This window comes from Mycteria americana, chromosome 17, assembly GCF_035582795.1.
Source record: "Mycteria americana isolate JAX WOST 10 ecotype Jacksonville Zoo and Gardens chromosome 17, USCA_MyAme_1.0, whole genome shotgun sequence".
NCBI lineage: Eukaryota > Metazoa > Chordata > Aves > Ciconiiformes > Ciconiidae > Mycteria > Mycteria americana.
Window position 1 is genome coordinate 5,145,824 of NC_134381.1, and position 22,564 is coordinate 5,168,387.

A 22,564-nucleotide genomic window follows, 5' to 3' on the forward strand; every position below is an offset into this window, starting at 1 on the left:
AAGAATCACTGATGCTTTAGCAAGAAGGAGCCCTTCTAAACCTCATCCCATGCCACATTATCCATGCAAAGGATAAAAAAGCAAAGCTTCAAGTCAAGCATCCCAGCGAGCGACCCCATTTGCAGGCATCCCGAGATCTCAGCACCACACAAATCTGGGCCCTAATTTCCCATGAATTCAAATCTTCTACACTTATACTGTTTATACGCCATAAAGATATTCACAGACGCGTCTCTACACTCAAAGCCAATGGAGGCTGCCAAGCTACTGACTGTTCAAGCAAATGAAAATTAGACATCCAAGATCCAGCTGCTCTGGAGACACAGCAAGGCAGGAGCCTGCATCACCAAGGCTGCAGGATACATCTCCATCAGACACATGGCAGCAGTAAATTGCTGGGTAAACTCCACAGCGCCGGTGGAAAGCATCGAAACGCCGAGCACAAAGAAGTACCTTAGAGCCATGTAATTTTATTTCTAATTATCATCCTTTTCCACGAATATTTAAAGATAGCTTTAAACACCAATGATAACTATTGCTGGTTTATTTTACCAAACAGAAATGCATCATGAACCCACTGGGAGTGTTTGCTATTCACGTGTATGCGTCTGTGTAGTAACCTGTCAATCCTGCTTTCTTCCTTATTTTTGTAGTTCCCTAATAAAGAGCGAGGCTTGGGAGGCACTTAAGCACATTTTGAGGCTCAGCTTCAGACAATTCCCTTTGCACCCAAAGACTGAAGAGCGAAACCACCAGCTCTCAATTAAATCCCTACTTAATGAACCCCACTTCTAGTTAAAATACAGCCAGCCTGAAAGTGACGGAAGCAAATCAGACATAAAATAGTCATAAAATTAGTATTCATAAAGACAAAGGTGACTCAAGCTGGCAGAGAATCCTGACCCAGGAGCTGCTCCAAGGAGGGGACCCCACGGTCGGGGTGGGAGATGGAGGGGTGACTTCTGGAGCTCCCCATCAGCCCCACGTGCTGAGCTCCTCCGGGAGGAGGAAGCACATTCGTGGCCTTGCTGCCAAATTTTCATCTTCTTTGGATAGCCTGTTTGCTGCTGGAAGTATAAAAACCCAAAACCTATCTATTTATGGAAGCACCTCCTAAATCAACACCAAAATGTGACACCCAGCCAGGAGCCAGTAACTTCTCTTTTCAGCAGAAGTTCGGTGTCCATGTAAAACTACAAATTTGGGAAGCTTGAAATAATTTGCAAATTGATCATGCTTTGCCATATTCTGTACAGAGAAAGACCTTCCCAAATATAATGCAACGGTAACTTAAATAAAAAAGGAAAGTCCTGGCATTTTCAAGATGAATTACTCATTTTAATTTTAGTAAGTCTGATTCATAAATCATCCTCAATATCACAAGTTTTAAAAAAAAAAAAAGCAGAAGTGAAAACTTTTGAATCCAAAATCCCTGAATTCAAGTTCAGTCTAAAATGGAGGCTATTCTACTTCAGTCTAAGAAAAAAAAAAAAAAAACAACCTGGGGAAATGAAAGGTTTCAGTTAATTGTAAACACTTTCCTTCCTTCCTCGGAGGAAAGAGGGGACAACTCCAGCAAGAAAACTTCTCACATATTTGAAGGCGAGTGTGTCGCAGCTCAGCTGGGTAAGATTTTTGAGAGGTGTTCGCAGACACTCTCATCACCTTCACTCCCACTGAAAACACAAACAAACAAACATCCCAACCTTGATCCTTTTATAGCTTGCATGAGAAAAAAATAACAGGAAAAGGCGATTTACAAATATTTTGAAAGCTAAAATTCTGAAGATTTCAAAGCCTTTTCACACATTTTGTCTCTTTATTTTCAAAGAATCCACACATAGAAAACAGTTTTCAAAAGTCACCAGTGCGCACTTATCAAAACCATCTTAAAAAGCTCGGAAAGGGCAGGTGGAGTATCAAATCCTTTTAGAAACTACCGAGAACAAACATTTTCTAAGAAGAGCTGTTTCAAACGTCTTTAGCTTCCCAGGAACATCAGCCAGGTTTGTTTTCAGCAACGTGAAGTCTCTCAATGGAGGGAAATCAAGTAGCAGGGAAGGGGGGGGCAACAGGGAACCCAAGAGGCTCACACTGCCGGGGCAGTAGCGGGTAGACCCCGCTCCAAACCACCCTCTGAAAACCTGCCTCGAGGACCTCAGACCCCACTGAATCTCCCTATACCCGCACCCAGCCTACGGTTTGATGCACACCTACAGTAGAGGTGTCTCCCAGCAGAGACACTCTCCAAAGCCACCCAGAAAGACTGTCCACCCTGCTGTCCTCTACTGGTAACCCCATCCCCTCCCAGGTGTCCTCCTGGACACAAGTTTTGAGCTTCCCACTCAAAAGCTCGGTGAAATCCCCTTAAAATGGAGACATTTAGGCCCCAGCGTAAAGCAACCATCAAGGTAAAGCAACCATCCACCAAACAAGGGAATAAAACAACAAAACAGCAGCTCTCCACCCACCACCACCACCGCCTCCTCCCAGGAACCCCCATTGTAGGACACGTCCCTTGAGCGCCGTTGGCTTTACAAGCCAGTCTGTGTGGTAGAGCAGCATTGCAATGCCACGGAGAGCATCACTACATGGCTACGCAACCGCCTCCCGTCTCCATGAGGTCCACCAGCACTTCGGGGGATTGATTTGTTTGGGTTTTTGCATGCGTGTGTTTCCCCCCTCCCCTTCCTTCTCCGATGCTGATCAAAGCCAGATCAGTTAAGGCAGCATCGAAAGTTCATGTCTCTCATGCTGGGGTCTCCTTCAAAGTTCAGGGGAACTGCTTAAGCCTTGACAAAAGAGGCTTAAAGTTTTGACATTTCAAAAATCATTTTCCAGAACACAACAGGATAAAACAGCTCAGAAGAGATATCTAACAAGGGAAAAGAACAAAGCGCCCAAAAGGCAGCCAAAAGGGTTTGGCTTTTCCTTTCTCTCTCTCTCTCTCTCTCTTGTTTTCAAGGCAAAAGATCAAAAAATAATTTTTTTGAAGAATTTCTATTTCTTCCTCCATCCGAGTCTTTTTGTCTTCTTTGGTCCATTCGCTGTATCTTGGCCAACGAAACTCCTTTTCATCTAAAATTAGTATTTTGTGTTGGAAAGCCATGGGAGGTCATACTACAGGTTGCTATTAATATATCCATCCCTATACTATTGTACAATTATAACCCTGTTACAGATTTTTTTTTTAAGATGCTAGAGGAAGAATTATCCCTCTTGCTCCATTCTAGCGGTACAAAGAATAACCCTATTTGATTTCTTTAGAAACCTTTTTTTTTTCTCTTGTTAAACATGAAAGAACATTTCCCAAAGAGACAACTCCTCCCCTATCAGCTCTTTCCATTGATCAGCTCTCATTCTCCTGTCCTGGTCCCAGGGAATGAAAACTTCTGCTTCTTAAATTTCTTTCAGAAAATGCAGAAGACCCAACCAGACGTTGGATTTCCAGGACACGCACATACTGACCTAAGCAAGCAAACCGGGCTCGGTGCAGGATCACACCCACAGACTCACGGTGCTCAGCTTTACCACCCCTCTCCTGCTCAGCACAACACTTGGTAATTTTGGAATAATTTAAATTCTTTAAAGTCAAACTCTTAGTTCTTTATTCTAAATTGAAACCAGGGATAGTATCACACTGGGTTAAAATTCAAGCTATCCATTTCATCTTGTTTTTCAAATGGTTTCTCTCTTGAACAAGTTGAAATGCCTACGCAGAAAGTTATGATAGCAAGTTTTTAAAAACAACAAAAGCCTATAGAGGCACCTTTCATTTACTCTTCCATCAGCCAAAGCGCATACAGTTTATATCGCACGCAGCGCTTGACTCAAGGACGTGTTTTCAGCACACGAACCGCTTGCGTGGCCGTGGGCTGCTCACGCCAGCGCTCCCCAAGGCGCTGATGATCAAACCGAGAGACCCCCATCCCTCAGAAACACTGCCAACCCTGCCAGAGCTTTTTCACTCCGGCAAAGCAGAAGCAAATTAGTGATACAAATCTGTATGTAATTACAGCTCAGAATAGAAGCATCTTTCCTGTGGGAGGAGCAGGGTTACGTTTTAATTGTTAAATTGCACTTTCTTGATAATTCTGACAGACTCTTTCTTTGGGTTTTCTTAGCAGTCAGTCTTGATTTTGCAGGACTGAACTTCTGACAAGCAACGCACAGATTTAACTTTATTTGGCAGGTGATGACTTGGCCACCTTTTCCCAAACCCAAGGGAGACGGCGTCTTCCCACCCCTGCCTTGTGGTCAAGCTCACGCAGCAACACGATCTCCCATGGCATTATTAGACAATATAATTGCACAGGCGTTAGTAACAGCACATCTCCATCCTCAGTAGGCATCTGGGCCAGCAATGGCAGAGACGGAAATTAGACTCCTAAAAAAAAGCTTCTCCTTAATGCTCCATATCTCCCAAATCCCATGTTCCAGCCTGGGGCTCTCAGTAGCGTTCTCTAGATATTGGACAAGGGTTTGGGGAAATCCAGCCTAAATCTAATCACGCCACGAAGTATATGATGGATGAGTTATGATAAGCTTTAAAAAACATGAAAGTGTGTGTGAAAGGAGATTTTTCAGCCAGCACCAAGACCAAACGTCCTCCCAGGATGGCAGAAAACAGAACCGAGAGGCAGCACGTGCAAAGTTAATACGCCACGGGACCAAGGCGATCTACGTCGTGAGGTTGCATGTCAGCAACGCTACTTGTTGGGAGAACGATAAAGTGAAGTAGCACGTTCCTAGCTATGCAGCCTCCAAAAATCCTTGCTGCATTGCTGCATCATAACTGCTGCAGGTATCCCATGAATTCTTGTTCGAAAGCGAGCGTGGCCTAAGCCAGCTCCCTCGGACTGACCCACCACCACGCTGCAAGCAGACAGGGTCTCATCCCGCAGATGCAGAAGTCAATGTTTGCATCTCTCCATCTAGGAAGGGAGCAGGTTAGCTGGTCAAAGACGTCGTGCCTTTCTGTAGTCTTCCCTCACCATCCCTCCCAAATTAGAGGGTAAATGGTGGTGGCAGAAGCTCAGCAGGTGCTGGATGCCACCTCCCCAGTGGTGGGCCCATCCCGCCTCTCTCAGGATGCAACAGCTCCCAGCTCTGAACCAGCCCCTGCCGACGCCATCCAAATATCAACACTAATCCCCCCGGTTTTGCTCCGATGAATGCTGCAAAGGAGAAAGGAAGAGGCATTTACTTTCCCTTGCAAACCGAGCTGCCCCGGCAGCCAGGCGCCCTTGCGGCAGGCACACGGCCAGGGGAGCCGGGTCGGCGCGGGGAAGAGCCGAGCGCAGGATCACAAGCCTGTCAAGGCACGATAAAAACATGATGTACTTCAGCCTCCAGAATCTTATTAGTTTGTCATGCAAAGAGCATTCGCACCGTAAAACCGTCTTGGAATCCCTTTGATCCATGCTGATACAGTTTATAAATTGATGTTAATATTTAGAGTTCATGTCTGGTAACGCTGCAGCCATTTGCTCACATTTTCTTGCCAGCCAAACAGGCATGAGAACAGGAGTGAGCTGTAATGCAGACACAGAGGTGACCTGGTGATTAACAGCTGATGGAATTAAATGCAATCTGTAAAGCTGCCCCCAAACACAGCCAGCCTTTCCAGAAACACGCAGGGTCCGGGACAGCCAGACCTGGCACCGAGTCTGCAACAAGAAAGTATTGCTTCTGCCGAAGCCTGACCCAGGCCTCCATACAGCAAAACAGGCACCTCTGCAGCAGAACAACTCGGGGGGGGGGAAAACAGCACAAGAAAAATCTTATTTTAAGCCAGCAAATTCCCTAAGCTGATTTCAGAGGGAGCAGGCGGTGCTGGGACCAGCTGGAGAACGTGAGGGACCCCAACAGCAACATCCCTCTGAAAGCTGGGAGAGATACCTTTGAGATCAGATCCCTTTCTCCGTCCTTCTGGTATAAACCTGGGGTGCTTCGCTTGTAAATCAAAGAGCATCTCCAGCTTATCCTTGCTGTAAAACAGGACAGGGAGGCAACCGGTCCCCCACCTCCCGCTGCTCATTTCTGCGTGACCGCACGCGCAGCGTGTGCTGAGCGTACGCACGGGCGAGCGCCTGAGGACACAAGCTAATGCCTGGTCACCTCTGAGGGCTGCGGAAGATTGAGCAGGAGATGTCAAAAGCAAACAATTTAAAGCAACAAATTTAATTAAAAACAGAATGAGAAGTTGTTGCGAGTCCAACAATTGCAGTCTGCAGAGCTCCAGCAATCTTCAGGGAAAATTAGCGCAAGCTGCTAATAGCAGCATCCAATTCCACTGGCATCTTGGAGACAACAGTGGTGGTGGGAAGGTAGGAAATAATCTTCAGATGAAACAGTTACCGATCAGCTGCCTGACAATCTCAGAACGCCATCGTTCACATGGACAGATGCAGATGCACGAAGTTTAAAAGAAAAAAAATAAAAAAAAAGAAGCCACAAGGAAGCTTCCTCCAACTCCACCATCTTGTCAGACACTCCAACCCAAAGCATGGTCTCAAGTGGCAGTTCCACCTCCCCCTGCTCTCCTGGCTTTGCGTGGAGTGGGACTGGGTTTGCTTTCCTCCTCCGGTTGCTTGCAGGGCAGTGTTCATCCTGGGAGAATTTATTCGCATTTGCAGGAGGGCTGAAGCAGAAAGGCAGGCGGCTCGGAGCAGAGCCCACCACGCGGACAGCGCCTGCCAAGCGGTGCCTCTGCTCCTGACCTCCAGAAACCACCCCGTCTGCAGTTCAGCAGGGCTTCAGACAGAGGGATTACCACATCTCCTTTGGCACGCGTCTCAGAAGAGGAGAGAAGGAGGTTGCGAATGCCCCGAGACATCTTTGAAGTGACAGAAACCTGCTTTATGCCCTTTACTTTATTTCCACTTATAAAACAAAGCCCTACAAGCCCCTAGCTAAATGTAGCTCTCGCTTCCTTCTGTATGTACTGGAGGATCTCGCCTACCTCTCCCACTAAAGTATCCAGATACAAACACCACCCACACCATATATAACCTCTTCGCAGGCTGTAAAAATGGGAAACTTTAATTGATACTATATTTCAAACTGTTATGCAGCAAGGACGTACTCCAGGCTGAGTCCTCTAGGGTACCTTTCTCCAGCCCTGCCTTCCCTGCAAGCCGCTCCCATTGCTGTATCTCTACTTTTTGAATGATTACTTACAAGAAAGAAAGAAAAAAACTATTGAATGTATAGAGCTGAGTGGCTCACATATTCATAAGGGGTTTTATTACTCAGGTGGAGGGGTTCTCTTTCCTTTCCTCCCCCCTTTGACACTGCTAAAGGGTCTTTTAAATAACGCTTCGCATTTCCATATCCTCATAAAAGCCACTACGATTCTTCCTATAAATCCGTGCCGTCTCTGAAATCAGAACGACGCCTTCTGCTCAGCACGGGCAGAGGCTGCCCCAAAACACGATGCCCTGGAGCAGCAGAAGGGAGGGGAGGATGCTCCCACCACCGCATCCTAAGAGAAGATTTAGAGGCACCGACCCATCTCCCCGAGGCAGGAGGCCCCAGCCTGCCCTGCCAGCCACGGCAGCGAAGAGCACGGCCCCTTCTGCCAGGCTTCCCCGGGTTTGGCCGCCTCGCGAAATGAAGGCAGAGCAGCTGTACAGACCAGGCAATAATTGCTCAGAGGGGAGAGGAGCTGGGGGGGAGCCCCATCAGATGAACAAAAGGAAGAAAACGAACGAACCAAGAGAGAGAAATAAGGGTAACGGAGACAGGCTGGTTATTAATGCTGCTGCTTGGAATGTATTCTCCCAGTCTTTGCTGCCAGTTGGCTTCTGGTCCCAGTCCTTCCCCTCCCTGTTCCCATCCTGCGACTCCAGTGGGCTCGTGAGCTTCTTTCTCTAATGCCGTTGCTCGCTGCAGAGGGGGAAAGCTGCTTTCCTCCGAGGCTGGAGACATTTGGCAGGGCTTCCCCCCTGCCCCCCCCCCCCCCCCCCCCCTTTCCCCAACTTGGCTTTGGCTTCTGGCACGCTGGAGCTGGCTGGCGTCTATTTAAAGTTTCCTTCAAAGACGAGTTTTCATCTGCTAGGAGAGAGATTTCTTTCAGCCTCTGTCTTTGTTTGGCTTTTCCTGCAGAGGTGTTGGTAGCTGCTCCGCTTTAAGATCTTTCTTGGCTACTGGCATCTATTGAAATACCGCATCTCAAAAAGGAATGAGAGGGCACCCTTCTCTCGCACAGGAGCATCTCCCGTGAATGCGCCATCCCTGCCTTCTCGCAGAGCCTGCCTTATCATCATGCAAAAGACAAAAGGGAATGACTCCAGGAACCAGACTATTTAAGTGCACGGCAACATTTACGAGACACGGCGCGCGCCATCGGGTGCCACGTGAGAGGCTGGTTTAAGACTGATCAAAGCTCCCAGCCTCGGCCGGGCCAAAGACATCAGCTCGGCTGTGGCTTCGCTCACGTGGGGATGCCCACGCCAACCTCCTTTGGAACCCAGGCAAAAAGGAGGTTTAAACCCACCCAGGAGATCACCAGGGACGAGCAAGTCCCCTGTTTGCCGTCAGCGTAAGCCTCTGGGTGCCAAGCCTCTGAAACACAGCCAGCCACGCTTTCCTGGGTATCATTAAAATTCCCCAACCCAGCTCAGTTCTGTGATGTCTTTAAGTGTTTTATAATATTTTGCTGCCAGTTGGGTGCTGCCATGGGATTTGTTGGTATTCAAAAAGAAGGGACAACTTTAAGAGCTTTTCTCTTCCCAGGCAAGGGACTCTGCCATCGCATAAAATGATGAGATTTCAGGAGTGATAGCCACTGCAGAACGTCTTGGCTGCTTCTATGTGAAGAATTTGACTGTTTCTCATAAAAAATATTTAAAAAGTTTTTGCAGTTTGTAATTATATTTTACAGTTTCATTACAAAGCTCATTTTAATTCCTCTCCAAACCATTTTTACCAGTCCTCTTGCCACTTTCTCTTTAGAGAAGTCATTAAGTTGGGACTGGAGATCATCCCATTTTCCCCCAGTTTCAAGGATATTAATCTGTTTTATTGGTATTTCATTGTCATTTCCATTCGAGTGTTCTCCGTATTTGCATAATTTGCATTGCCCTTCCCGGTGACAAGCAGAGGCTCAGCTTTTCACTTTAATACTATGGAGTCACACTGCATTTTGTTTTATTTTCTTTTCTGAGGACACGCTGTCTTCCCTGGGCTAGAACCGCAGGCCGGCAGCAGGATGCCGAGGTCCCATCTCCGTCACTGCCTTCCTGGCCAACCTTCAGCAAGCACCACAACCAGCTGTGAACTCCTAGCCCGAGGGACGAACTGGCCAGTGCCCGTCTCAAAGGGACACGAGTTAACACTGGAGCAACCTCATTTCCCAAGTGCAAAAAGAGTTTCTGTTCTCCAGCTACTCCGAATAATGATCTGTGAAGACTTCAGAATATTTATGTGCAGCCTGGACAATCCTTAAAGCCTTTTAGAAACAGTTCAAGGCGTAGACAAGTCCCTTGTTTCAAGTTATGCCTTTTTCATGTCTCCACTGATGTTCAGTTCCTCCAATCTGAGACCACAAAGTAGACGCTCTCCTCCCCTTTCCTTTAAGGACCCAGCTTTGACCGCTGGGATTGCCCACGTACCCGGAGACTGGGTTGTCATTTCCAGAGCCAGCAGCTAAGAAGCATCCTCGGGGATCAGAGCAGAGGCAGCCCCGCATGCCAGCACGGGGGCATCGACCCACCGCCTGCACCCAACACCCACCCCACAAGCATGCTTAGGTGCAGCCATAGAAGTAGGGTGGACGAGGCAGCGAGGGTCAGCGGTGGGGCTGGGGAGAGCGCGTGCTCCGTTGGTGCTGCAGCGCAGGCAACGTCCTACGAATGCGTATCAAGGCCAAGAAGAAACCACTCTCAGCAGGGCTGAATCCCACTTCAAACACGCCGGTGAGCCGTTCCCCGCCACATGGTGATGGTTTAAGCCCCTCTCCATCACCCCCTGCTGCTGCTGTGCCGCTGCGCCTCTTTAACCATCTACCTCTCCCCAAAATATTAATCTGCCCAAGAGCTGCCCTCCATCCCGGCCCCCAAAGTGGGGGGCTGTACAGGAGCTGGCAGCGCCCCGACACCCCAGCAGCCAGCGATGCGCCGGCTCCGATCGGCACATTTCTGGCAGAGAAAATGTGTCCCCTCCACATGCCCCAAGCAGCGAGACAAGCGCAGGAGCTGAGGAATTGGAACCGACTGAATAATGGGTCCCGTCTGCTGGAAGAAAATGAAATTTGCCCTCATGTTACTGAAAACTTGCACTCGACGCTCACTGCACATTATAAAGAAAAGGTCAGTGAAACACAACAAACGCAAGGAGCCCAGTTGGAGAAAGCAATAAATAGTGACAGCAGCCCTCATCTAATTTTTCAAAGCATCTCTGCTTTTGCTCAAATCCTAGCAATTTCACTCTGCACTGCTGCAAGGGGCTGGGACGAGCAGCTTTGCTGCTGCAGGACAGGAGGACGGCTGTGCAGGCTGCCAGGGCTCGTCAGCGAGTTCGGAGGAAAACAGGAATATCCATCAGACACTGGTAGTAGTAGTAGTAGTAGTAGTGATAATAATAATAATAATAATAATAATAATAAAATAAAAATATGTGGTTGAGAAGATTTTGGCCTCAGGCTCGCAGATGAGCTTTGCTCCTCTGGGAAGGGGGATCCCTGCAGCTGAACGCAGCCGCAGCAATTCCCAAAGGGAGGTGCCCCCTCCACACCCCCCAAGCAGCGAGACAAGCGCAGGAGCTGAGGAATTGGAACCGGCTGAATAATGGGCCCCGTCTGCTGGAAGAAAATTAAATTTGCCCTTGTGTTACCGAAAACTTGCACCCCGTGTCCCAAACACACCCGGTGCGGCAGCAGGGTCCGAGTCCCCAGCGGGTCTTACCATCCGCGATGAAGTGCTCGGGTACGTGAAGCGTCACCTTGACAGTCAGCGGGCAGGAGAGCTGGGAGCCGCACACCACGGCCAGGACGCAGGAGCTGACCGCGATCAGGGTCAGCGCCGTCTTGTTGACGGGGCTCTTCATCGAACCTGGAAGGCAGAGAGAGGGGTGGGTGGCCAAAAGGCAAAGCTGTACCAGGGGCTTGCTCGGCCTCCCTCCTTCCCTGCGCGGCGGCAGGAGGGCCCCAGCCCCGGGGAAGGGCAGGCATTGAAAACAAAGACGTCAGCTCAGTAGCTCTGGAAGAGCTCCTGAGGTCTGCAAACCCCATCATTCCCATCACACCTTGTTTGGCTGGGTTTTTAACATTTGTGTTGTTTCACTCACTGAGTTACATCCGTCGTGGGGACTATATTTTCCTAGAGGAGGGAGAAAACCTGCTCAGAGCCCTGTACAGACCCTCTCCCTGGGAACCCCCCATCCCCAGAGCCATTCACCGCCCCTGCCAGGCTCCCTCGGCAAAGCCACCATCACTCTCGTCAGCCTTGGTTTATTTGGCAAATCTTGTCAAGTCAAAAAAAAAAAAAAACCCAAAAAAAACCAAAAAACCAAAACAAACCCAAGCCAAATCTAAGGGCTGCCTGGACTGTGGCATCATTCACTTTCGCTTAACACTAGGAGAAATCTACACCTGTAGACGTTATATAGCACCAATGAGCATTAATTATTTACATAAATATATATAAATGTTCAGTCATCACAGGGGGTCTACGCCGAACAACACAGTGACCTACAGAGCCAGCCGCCTTTGACAGGCAGGAGATACAACAAAACAAGTTTGACTTTGTCGGGCGCAGAAGTTCACGGCATCTCCCACGAAGCAGCTCAGTATCTTCTGACACACGAAAGTCAGCCGCCAAAGCAGGCACCCAGCCCGCCCGGTCCCCGCATGGCACGTGGGCCACTCTCAGACTACCATCCTTGTCTCGAAGGCCACGTGCCTGGCACCAGGGCTAAGGGATGCCTGCACCACGGAATAATCCTGTGAGGCTGGGAGGATCCCATCGCTCTGTGGCTCCGCTCAGACCTGCACATTCGGCCAGGCTTGGTGGGTGGCTTCTATTTCATTTGCATTTTTTTGTGAAGCGTTAGGTGAAAGCCAACAAGCCAACAAGGAGCTCAAGCAGGTGTAGAGAGGCCGGCAGGAGGTAGAAACGCACTGGGAAACCCTCGTGGAGCAGTGCAGCGTGAAGATGACTGAATCACTGTCAACTGCAGTTGCGTGGGACAGAGCAACCCCCAAACTCTGCGGGGAAGGGGGTGAAGCTGGGCAATACAGAGCCATCGGGAGAGACCTGGCTGCCCCAGGAGATTCAGATGCTCTTGTTGGTCGCATGCCAGGAGCACACATATGTCCAGATGAGACACCCTCCACTGATGGACGTGACCAGGAGAAACCGTCCCCTGGCCACCACTACCCCATCAACAGGTCTCCACTGCCCAAGAAGGGAGCAGCCCTGGAGTCTGCATCCTTGGGGCACTGCTGGTCCCCTCCCCGCCCAGCCTCTCCGGAGCTGGGGGCTGCCCCACCGCTGCTCCAACAGCGCTGCATCCCCCACGGCCACCTAGTCCGACACCTCGCACCAGCACTCCGCTTTGCTCGAAGCTAACGACAGATGCCTCGCGGAGCAGCCGCTTCCCTTCTCCGGTGCTTGGGACGCCGCTTAAAACCCACTTGGGGAGTACGGCAACGCCAAGGAGAGGGCACAGCCCGGCAATTAACTCCAGGCGCTGCACGGTCTACTACGGTGCAGCTGAGATGACAGAGCTCCCAACAGACCTGACCGCATCCCTGCTTAGGATTCAGGCGAGGACGCTTATTTATGTTTGGAAGCCAATCCAGCCTCTCCTCCCTTGCTCCCCGGCCCTCGCCATCTCATCAGCAAAGTGAGATTTAAAAAACATCACTTTGAAAATTGAACGGAAAATACATCCAGCGAGTTAGCGCTTGCACACCCTGTAAATTTGACCAAAGCCGCCGTTAGAGATGCTGGTGCCAGGGCAGGGATCGCATGCTCGGGCTGAGCCCACAGCACGACCTGTGTTTTCCAGGCAGGACAGCCTGCCAGCGTGCCCCACCAAAGCATCCCCTGGCGCAGGACGCAGCCTGCACAGCGGATGCTCCAACCAGCATTTGCAGGACAGGAGAAGTGGCTGATCTGCTGGAGAATACCCCCATCGCTGCGGCCAACAGGAGCATGCAAATTGATTATTTATGAACCATCTTTTACTCTCCTTAGGCATGCCTCATCTAAACAGCCTTCCCACCCCCATTTCACAGCTTTATCGGCAAACTCCTGTGCCCTTCACCTTGTGATCCCCTTTTTTTCTTCCCAATCTTTATTCATATCATCAGCATAAGTTAGCACCTCCTTGGGAGGCAAACTCATCCTCTCGCTGGGCATACCGTGCCTGCCACAAACCCCGTGCTTGCTCGGAGTTACTACGCGAACGCAAAAAAGAAAAAAAGGGAAAAAAAAAAAAGATAAAAGAAAAAAGAGGGTGAAAAAAAAGGAAAAAAGGAGAAAAAAAAGCCTCCATCAGGATAATTGGACACAGCCAAGTATACAATAGACCAGAGAACACTGGATTTTACCATTATAAATCACCTTTCAATCCAGGGTCTTAAAGTGCTTTGCAAACATTAAATCACAAATCCCGTGTGAGTTAACCGAGTATTATCCCCTTTTCACAAAGAGCCTGAATCACAGGTATGACGGCAGCTTTCACCAGCCTGCAGCCAGAGTGGAGCTGGAGGAACTAGGATCTGGGAGCTCCCATCCCATCAGTCCACATGGCTGCTTCTTTCCCTGTGACTGAGAGGGGCACAGGAGCCTGAAACAGCAAAAAGCCCATTACAGCTCAATGACTCCGAGCTTGGCTGCCCAAGGAAAGGGACAATGTGCTACAAGTCTCTTATAACTACCTTCCCTGCTCGTTTGCATCACGGCGCTAATTATCGACCTCGAGAACTGCCTGACGTTGGCTTTGACCAACTGAACCAAAACAACGGGTCTTTTGCTTGAACAGAAATTGGATTTCCAGCTCAGCTCTTTATTGCTTACGGCCAGTTCGCTGCCAGGTTTGATGGGAGGCTGTTGGAAAAGCAGATCGTTCCCTTGTTCTTTAAAGAGAGGGACATGGCTCCCATTCTCCATCCCATCACCTGCTCTTCAGACCACTGATGTTCCAGCAGAAGCACTCCTGTGCTGGGTTTAAACACCCCTCTGGAGATAAACAGCTTCATGCCAGGCCTCTAAAACCGCAAGCAAATGTATTCTTAGCAAGCCACTGCTAACCAAACCAACCTCAATGGGTTCACCGAGGCTTGATGCTCTTGTTCAAGAAGTGAGACAAAATGACCCATTCCTTCTTTGGTTGTCCAAACCAGCTCTGTAACTCAGGTAGCACCAGCATAAACCACAACACTGGATATGGGAGCTCTTCCTGGGTGAAGCCTGCTCTTTCCTTCCTCTCCTTGTCATCTCCAGGCTTCCAGGGAGGTGTTTAAAGTACAGATTTGCAAACCCAGGTCCACCAAACAGGCTGGTACCAACCTCCTTTACCAAGAGGAGGAAGCTTGGAGGGGAATGCAAGACCTTCGTGGATGGCTGATGGGACTCAGGAGACCCGAGAGCCTCAGCACCCAACGCAAGTCTTCATTTGGGTCTTGTGGGCTCCAAAAAGCCCAAGAGGAAGGTGGTGACCTGGCACGGCTGAGACCAAACTCGCTCCCCACATTCCTCTGCCCTAATAAACCCTTCGTATGTTGAATGACCTCTCTATACTTTTAATTCAACGTGTTTCTGTTGCATTTTGGATCATTGCAACAGAGTGAGCGGGTGCCTGCATGCTCAGCCAGGCTGTTTTAGAGGGAAAGAGATGGGTCATGGGGGGTCCCAGGGGAGGCAGACCCGGGGAGCCTGTGCCCGAGGAGCGGGCAGAGCAGCAGGGCAGACACACAACGAGGATGAAGAATAAGAAGAAATTATTTCTTCCCCAACTGGGAGAAAGAACCTTGTCCCCCAGCCTGCGAGAGCAAAGGAGAGGGAAGTAGAAAGGAAAGGCAAACTGCTCGGGTTTAGGGTAGAATCCTACCTGAGATGCTTCCTGCTAGTGATCCAATTAATGGCAGCTTAATTAGACTGGAAGACAAGAGGAGTAGCCAGGACTGTGGTCAGAGGGGCTCCTGCCACCACCACCTTTTCTCACCCAGGATTTTTTCCCCCATTAAGTACCGGTGCCAATTAGCCTGGCTCCGGCCTCCCGGAGAAGCAGCGGGTCCCTCTGCAGACAGCTCAGAACAGCTTGCAAAGCACCGCATTCCCCTGAAGACTTTGCACCTGCTGCAAGATGAAGATAAATTCAAAGCCAGTGGTGTAAACACCCTGCAAACGGCCCCTCCAAACGCACCGTGTCGCCTTTGAAATATCATTTCCTCGTGCAGTTAATTACTCACTGCTTTGTACGCTTTCCCTTGCCCACCTAAAGGACAAGGCGGGGGGGGGACAAACACCCAACAAAACTCCAAGCTCATTTCTTTTTCATATTGGCACCGCTGCCTAAATTTAAGAAGAAAAAAAAAAAAAAAAAAGGCGTGTTCAGAACACGTATGGATTTACGAGCAACACAAATATCCCGCGCTCTTGGTAATATGATGTTTCTAAATCAGGTTCATAAATACATGCTTGAGAGATTAGTCTATAAAAAAATAAACTTTAATTACCCCATCTTTATCAGCACACAGCCCATGGTGTTAGCCATATGTGGGTGTTAAACGCCAAGTGCTTTGCAATCTTCACCGCCCCCCCGGAGATAATAGCATAATACAGAATGTTTCGCGGCTACTCGGATATTAAAATGTATTTCTACCACCCGAGGAAGACGGGGATGGGGAAACCGAGCGGGAGAACAGCGAGTGCCTGAACTGCTTAGCAACGCGCAGCGCAGCCGCCAGCGCCCGGCTGCCGTGCCGTGCCGCATGCAGAAGTGCCCGGCGCGGGGCGAGCGGCTCCTCCGGCACCCCGGGGAGCAGCGAGCCCGCCGCAGCCCATCTCGCATCCCCAGCATCCCCACGCTGCTCCCAACGCGCGCCGCTGCTGCTGGCGTGTCAGAGGAGCTGGGCGCTCCTAATGATCCTTCTTTATGTTCCAGCAGAGGCTCATTAATAACAGCGTTTCCAGGACACCCTCACACACAGAAACATCTCAAGGTGTTTTACAAGCGGGAGATCATGTCGAATCAAATCAAACGCCAATTAAGACGAGCAGCAGTGTTGGCAGGCAGCTCCTGCCGTGGAGCACCCCTGTGCCGGGGAGCAGCCGCTGCCCATCTCCCCTCCCTGCACCTCTGCCCCTCGCCATGACCCCACCATGCCCATGTCCCCATGTCCATGACCCATGCCCATGCCCCCCACCCCTTCCACGTCAGGGTGGTCCCTCTTTCTCCAGCACGCCAGACACATGGGATGGGATGGGATGGGATGGGACGGGATGGGACAGGATGGGACGGGACATCCTCCTTCCAGCCAAACACAGCTCTCCCTCACCATGGTCCCCAAGTTTTCATGGACCACTCTGCCCCAGAGCCACTTCTCTCAGAAGGGGTGGATGTTGATGCAATGAACCCCCCAGGCAGCATCTGAGCAGTGGGGTGAGAGCACGAGCAGGCGTTTCATTGCACACCCTCTCTACGATGCCTGGCCTCAGCCCCTCCTTGAGCTGGCAGCTTCTCCATCGCTGCCTTGGACAAATCCCGAGTGAAGGTGCTCATATCTACAGTCTGGATCTAGGTCAGGGTTTGGGCACAGGGCTGTCTCCAGCCTCATCCCCAGAACCAGCAGGACGGGGATCAGCCCCAAAGTGGTGGTTTCGCTCCCCCCCATGCTGGGGGAGACCCCTCTCACCTCCAAGAAGGCAGAGAGGGGGCACACAAGAAGGGAGCGGGGGGGAAGCGGGGAGGAAAGGCGGCTGCATTGTGCAGCAGAAGGGTGAGATCAGACACTTCTGGATATATAGAGGATTTGATCTTGCTAAGCTCACGCTGAATCAGATTAATACTATTAACATTTATGAATTACCCACTAGCAATTAGCTGAGGCGTCCTCCGGTACGGCACGTGGTGCTGCAGAAAAGGCAGCCCTGGGCGTGGGTCAGGGAGAGGAGGATGCCGAGGGGTGGCATGGGCACCGCGGGGAGGTCACGGTTGGGCTGCCGGACCCCGCAGCGAGGTCAGGGGTTCGGTGGCTGAGCTCTGGTGTGCACCGCAGCCTGCTCTGCTCGTCCCGGCAAGCTCTCCCGCTCCTCCAGCAGCCTGAGCCTCAGCTCTTTACATGCTGCTAGAGTTTTAATGCCTCACATACTGAATAAATGTATTTACGTCCTATTTATACAGTTGCTGGTGGTGCCCCCCCTTTGCTCTAAAACACTGTGCCGGCAGCTCGCAGGGAGACGCCGCCAGCAAATTTCAATCAGGAGGAGGAAGAGGAGGAAGGGGGGAAGTGGAAGAAAAGAAAAAGCCCTGAAGGCTGGGCGAGGAAGGGGCAGCGGAGAGAAGGGGTAACGGAGATGATCGAGGTGGCACAGGTTGAGATGCTGGTCTTTGCTGACCCACCAGCTCCATCACTACCGAGGTCACCACCACCAGCTCCATCACCACCACCAGCCCCATTCACCACCAGGGTCACCACCTCTGGCCTCATCACCACCAGGGTCACCACCACCAGCCCCATCACCACCAGGGTCACCACCTCTGGCCCCATCACCACCAGGGTCACCACCACCAGCCCCATCACCACCAGGGTCACCACCTCTGGCCCCAATCACCACCAGGGTCACCACCTCTGGCCCCATCACCACCAGGGTCACCACCTCCAGCCCCGGTCACCACGGGCAGCTTCTCCTGCCCACGTCTTAGACCTTCCCTGGCACAGCAAAGGGGGAAGAATTTGTGCAAACCCCATTTGCTCTCCTGGCGCTGTTACATTTTTTGCATTTCTTTGGGCATGGACAATTAAAATCAATGAAGTCAGTTTTGCTTTCATGTTCTCAGTGCTGAATTGGTTGAGATAAAATCACATTAAAGAAACAGTTACATATTTAAAGGCAGAGATTGCCTGCACTGGAATTTTCTTTCACGCAAATCAATGGAAACACTTCTCCTGGAATTAAGGCCTGATTTTTTTTTTGTTTTAAACTCCAGATGAGTCCCAGTTTTACAATATATAAACACAAAGGGAAATATGAGTGGAAGGCTTCATTTTAAGGAGGAGGGAAAGCAATTTTCAATACAGTGTAACGAAAACATTATTCCTACAGGAAAAAGAGAAAAAAAAGTAATCATTATCTATGAAATAGCTCGTGTTGAGTCACAGCCCAGGGAGGATTGCACTCAGCGAGCGAAGGGCTGGTCAGACAGCTGAATTGATTTTGGAGACCGGCAGGGAGCCGTGATGGAGGCCAGGCCTCCGTGGAGGGCTCAGGACCCGGCAGGAGAATGCCCCAGCACCCGGCACGCTGCCCGTCGCTGCTGGACCTCTGCCGTGCCGCCCATCCAGGCCTTGCCCGCTCTCCCATCGCCATTCCGCAGGCAGAGCCGGGCTGCTGCCTGGGAGCTGGGAATTGGGCCGGGATGTCCAAAGCCAGACGTGCAAAAAAACCACCACCACCAAAAAAACCCAAAACAAACAAACAAACAAAAAAAATCCAAAAAACCAAACCATCTTTCCTCTCCCTCCGTTATTTTTGGAATAGATGCAAAATGGCCCAGCAAGGTGGGACTAAAAATCTCTGCTCTGCAACAGCTCCCCAGGGTTGGGGCACATCCCCTCCGTGCCTCAGTTTCTCCCGCAGCCGAGCGCCACGCAAGGGCGAGCTTCACCGGCGCAGCGTGACGTTCACCACCCTCTGCCTCTTCCCACTCTTCCCCCTGCTCCCGCCAGGAGGCAAATCCATCGCGTCACGGGCGCGCCGAGCATCGGTGCCGAAACGCGTCTTCATTTTCCAGCCCGCGCTAACCCTCGCCCTCCTCCTGCCCGCATCCAGCGCCGTGTTTATGTTCTGCTTCCTGGGAAACAAGAGACTCGTTACCATGCGGAGGGCGACAGCAGAGCGATTAGTGAAATTTGTTACCCACATGCTCTGAACAAAATTAAATTAAAAGTGCTGCTTTGCTGTCAAGATAAGGGCCAAGCCGGATAGATAATTTTTCACTCTCAAACACTCAATTACTCGCTGAGGCTGTATCAGATACAATCAAAAAATAAATAAATAAATAGAAAGACCCACGCTGCCTCCAGGAACAGATGTAAAAGCCGTTATCTCTAGCGCAGTCCGGGGAAGTTAAAGAGCCTGCGGCTGCGGCGGCACCACGACCGCTTTAATTGCGGACCCCTTGCTCCTCAGCTCATGCTCTGCAACCAGCTTCCCGCAGCGGCCCCTCTCCCCAAAACCTCAGTACCCCACACGTGCCCAGGCACGGGCAGGAGCACGTGCGCACCCCACAGCCACAGCCACAGCCACCGGGGACTTCGGGGACCAAAGAGGCTGCGGGAGCAACCCCAGCCCAGCTTCCCTGCGCAGACGGAGTCTAACGGGGACGGAGAGGGGCACTGGGTGGGTTTCATTTGCTGATGCAGCGCCTGCTCACTCTGCGAGCAAAATAAGCCGTCATCCAAAAGCACCGTGTTTGCTCGCTGGAAAAACAGCATCCATGACAAGAGCTTTTACAAGCCAGGAAAGGTTGGAAAGTTACAGCGTCCCTCATCGGCACCGCTGCCCTGGGACACCGCAGGCGTCTGTGCAGGGGCTGCGCTGCAGGGGTGCAGCCGGGGGGGGGGGGGTGGGGTGTGGACGTACCCCGCTGCTCTGGGAGGTAAAGACGAGCCTTATATGATGAAGTTATCTCATCCCCAAAGATTTGGGGATGTCCAGATTGCATGGGACACCCGTTGTCCCCTCTGGGGTGCCCTTCCCCGGCCTCGCAGAGAGCAGCACAGCGCCACGTGCCACGAACCAGCCGGGTGCGTGCCAGATGCCAGCACTGACCCGTCCGTCTGTCCCTGCAGCAAGCGGCTGCGTGTCCCCTTCCCGGGGAAGGCAGCCCCGCAGCGCTGCAGGGGCTGGGGCACGGCCGGCTGTGCCGCAGGCTGAGCAGGGGCAAGGCAAGGAGGGGACGGGCAGCAGCTGAGCCAGCGCAGGGCTGCCAGCGCCGGCAGGGAGGGAGAAGGCTCCCCGAGCACGGACAGACGGCACGAGGCACAGACAGACCCGTTACTCCCTCTTGCCACTGTAAGCAACCCAAATCAACGTTTGCTTTATCGCCTTTTGTCTCCCATTTGATTCCCGACAGCGGCTCCCCCAGTTTGAGGGCTGCCGGCACTGCGAGCCCAACCCGGCGCAGAGCCGGGGGGACGACTCCCCCAGGACCACGGCAGAGACGGGGCGAGGCGCTGCCCGCGGCGTTCGCTCAGCCCCGGCGGGGCCAGGGGCACCCGCAGAGCACGGAGAATGGCACCCAAATTTCATTCTGCGTTTCATTTAGTTCCCTATGAAATAATAAGTGTCTGCTGCCTCCGGAGACAGGAGAGGATCAAAGCGAAGCTTCCTTATATGTAACAGACTCCGAATACCTAATATTCCCTTATAAAAGGCCTTGTTTTAAACACCAAACACAGAGGCAGATCAAAGCTCAGCTTCTCATTTCTCTAACAGCCCTCAGAAGACTTCGCCAGCCAGCAAGGCACACACATGCTGCACGCACACACGCGCGGCTGACGCCAATCCAAGGTACATAATTGGACTCTGCTAATTTGTCTAAACCATCACCGCGTGCTATGGAAACAGCATAGAGTTCACAGAGACCTCAGCCAAGGAGCATCCCAAAAGCAGGTCCTCCCTTCCCTGGGGTGTCAGGGAGCTCTCCTGGGACAGGAGCAGGTTGCGGGGATGGGAAGGTACCACCTGGATGCAAGCAGTGCATGAAAACAGGGTGGGATATTTCCCCCCTCCTCTTTTAAGAGGCTGCAATAGAGGCAATGCCGAGAGGGGCGACGCGATCCCAGACCCCAGCGTAGAGGAACGGGCTTGGGGTGGTGCGGCTGGGGCTGAAGCAGATGCCAGAGCCTGCTTGGAGAGCAGCAGCCAGCTGAGGACATCCGATGAGAGACCCCAGCTGGGTCACTCTGCTGGGCACCCTCCAGCACATCTCAGCCGTCACGGTATCCACAGCATCGCTTTGTGCTTGCACCCAGCGCTCCGCTCTGTCTCCGGGCGTCCAGCAACCCTCTGTACCTGACCTTTCTGCTTGACGAGGGGGAGCGAGACCGGCCCAAGCCCCAGTCCCAGTCCCAGTCCCAGGGGCTGGCCAGCAGCTGCGGTGGCTCCCGGCAGGTCCCAGGGGCTCAGACAAGAGCCGGGCTGCAGGAGGGGCTGGAGGCTCTTCAGGTCTCCGAGATGAACGGGGTCAGGATGCTCAGCCTCTCGCAGGGTCTCCGTACAACGCCGTCAATTCCCTGCCTCAGTTTCCCCTAACCCCGGAAGCTGCACAGCATCTGCCCTGCAGACCCGACGCGATGCCGATTTATTCTTCGCTTATCCCTTAGAAACCTTCTCCTAGAAGGGGCTTTAAAAGAGCGGGAACGTCTCTGTGTTACAGAGCAGCTGCTCCGGGGCCCGAGGAAGCAGGCGGAGGTGGGCAAGGCTCGCTCGCGCCTCCCTCCTCCCCACGGGCGAGCCGGAGGGGCTCGTCGGACTCGCCGAGTCCTTGACGAGCTGTTCGGCGCAGAGCGCAGGAGCCAGCCCACCACTGCGGGGAGCCTGCTACGGCCTTGGAGTTACGATGCTGCTTCTTTTCTCCCCCCCCATCTTTCTCTCTATTTTAATAGCCATCGGGCAGGCACTGCACGCGACCTGGGGAGCTCAGAGCTGCAAAGTCAGACCCAGAGCTGAATATATTTTGCTGGGCAGGAAACAACCACCACCCCGGAGCAAGAGGGATGGAGTAAGAGTGATGCACCGTGCAAGGCAAGGTTTGCGCACAGGGCTCTGCCTCCCTGTTTTGGGGTTTTTTTTGCTATTAATATTTTCCTCTCGAACTCAGAGGGGGACCTAACTGAACACATCCCACGCTGCTCAGGAGAACAGAGGAACCGAGGAAGTATCAAAGCTTGACACTGCCCGTGATGGGCAGCTGGGGATGTGGATTAGCATCTCTGCAACACTGGCGTGTTCTCTCTCGCAGAGACGTCAGCGCTGGTAAAAGGTGCGATGACTGACAGCCCCCGGAAACAAGAGCCATCCATGTACCACAGCCGGCACGTGGGGAGGCTCCCACGCTTCCCAATTCTCCCAGGGGAGTGGGAAAGGGGAGAGCCAGCCCCCCCCAGCAAGCAGAGCCCTCGAGCGCGCAAACCTGTTGCAAACGGGTTGCAAGAAAACCTCATTTCTGGAAAATCTTGTGGAGTCAGTAATGAGAGTCAGCAGGAAGGAGCAAGCCAGCCCTCCCCGGCCCCAGCTGAGGGTCCCTCCAGCCTCCGAGCACGGAGCTCTGTGTGGCCTGACAGCCTCTCTCGGGACTTGTTTCACTTGGAAAAGCAGGACATGAA

At 51.9% G+C, this 22,564-nt stretch overlaps 1 protein-coding gene across 1 annotated transcript in view; it reads right to left on the minus strand.

The window, feature by feature from the left end:
• The window catches only part of ASTN2 (astrotactin 2), a 366,252-nt gene that overhangs the window by 217,042 nt on the left and 126,646 nt on the right, over window positions 1-22,564 (minus strand). Inside the window, exon 6 of the mRNA XM_075519966.1 lies at window positions 10,908-11,054. Within this exon, the coding sequence (XP_075376081.1) occupies window positions 10,908-11,054 (147 nt within the window). The remainder of the gene's footprint in view (window positions 1-10,907; window positions 11,055-22,564) is intronic.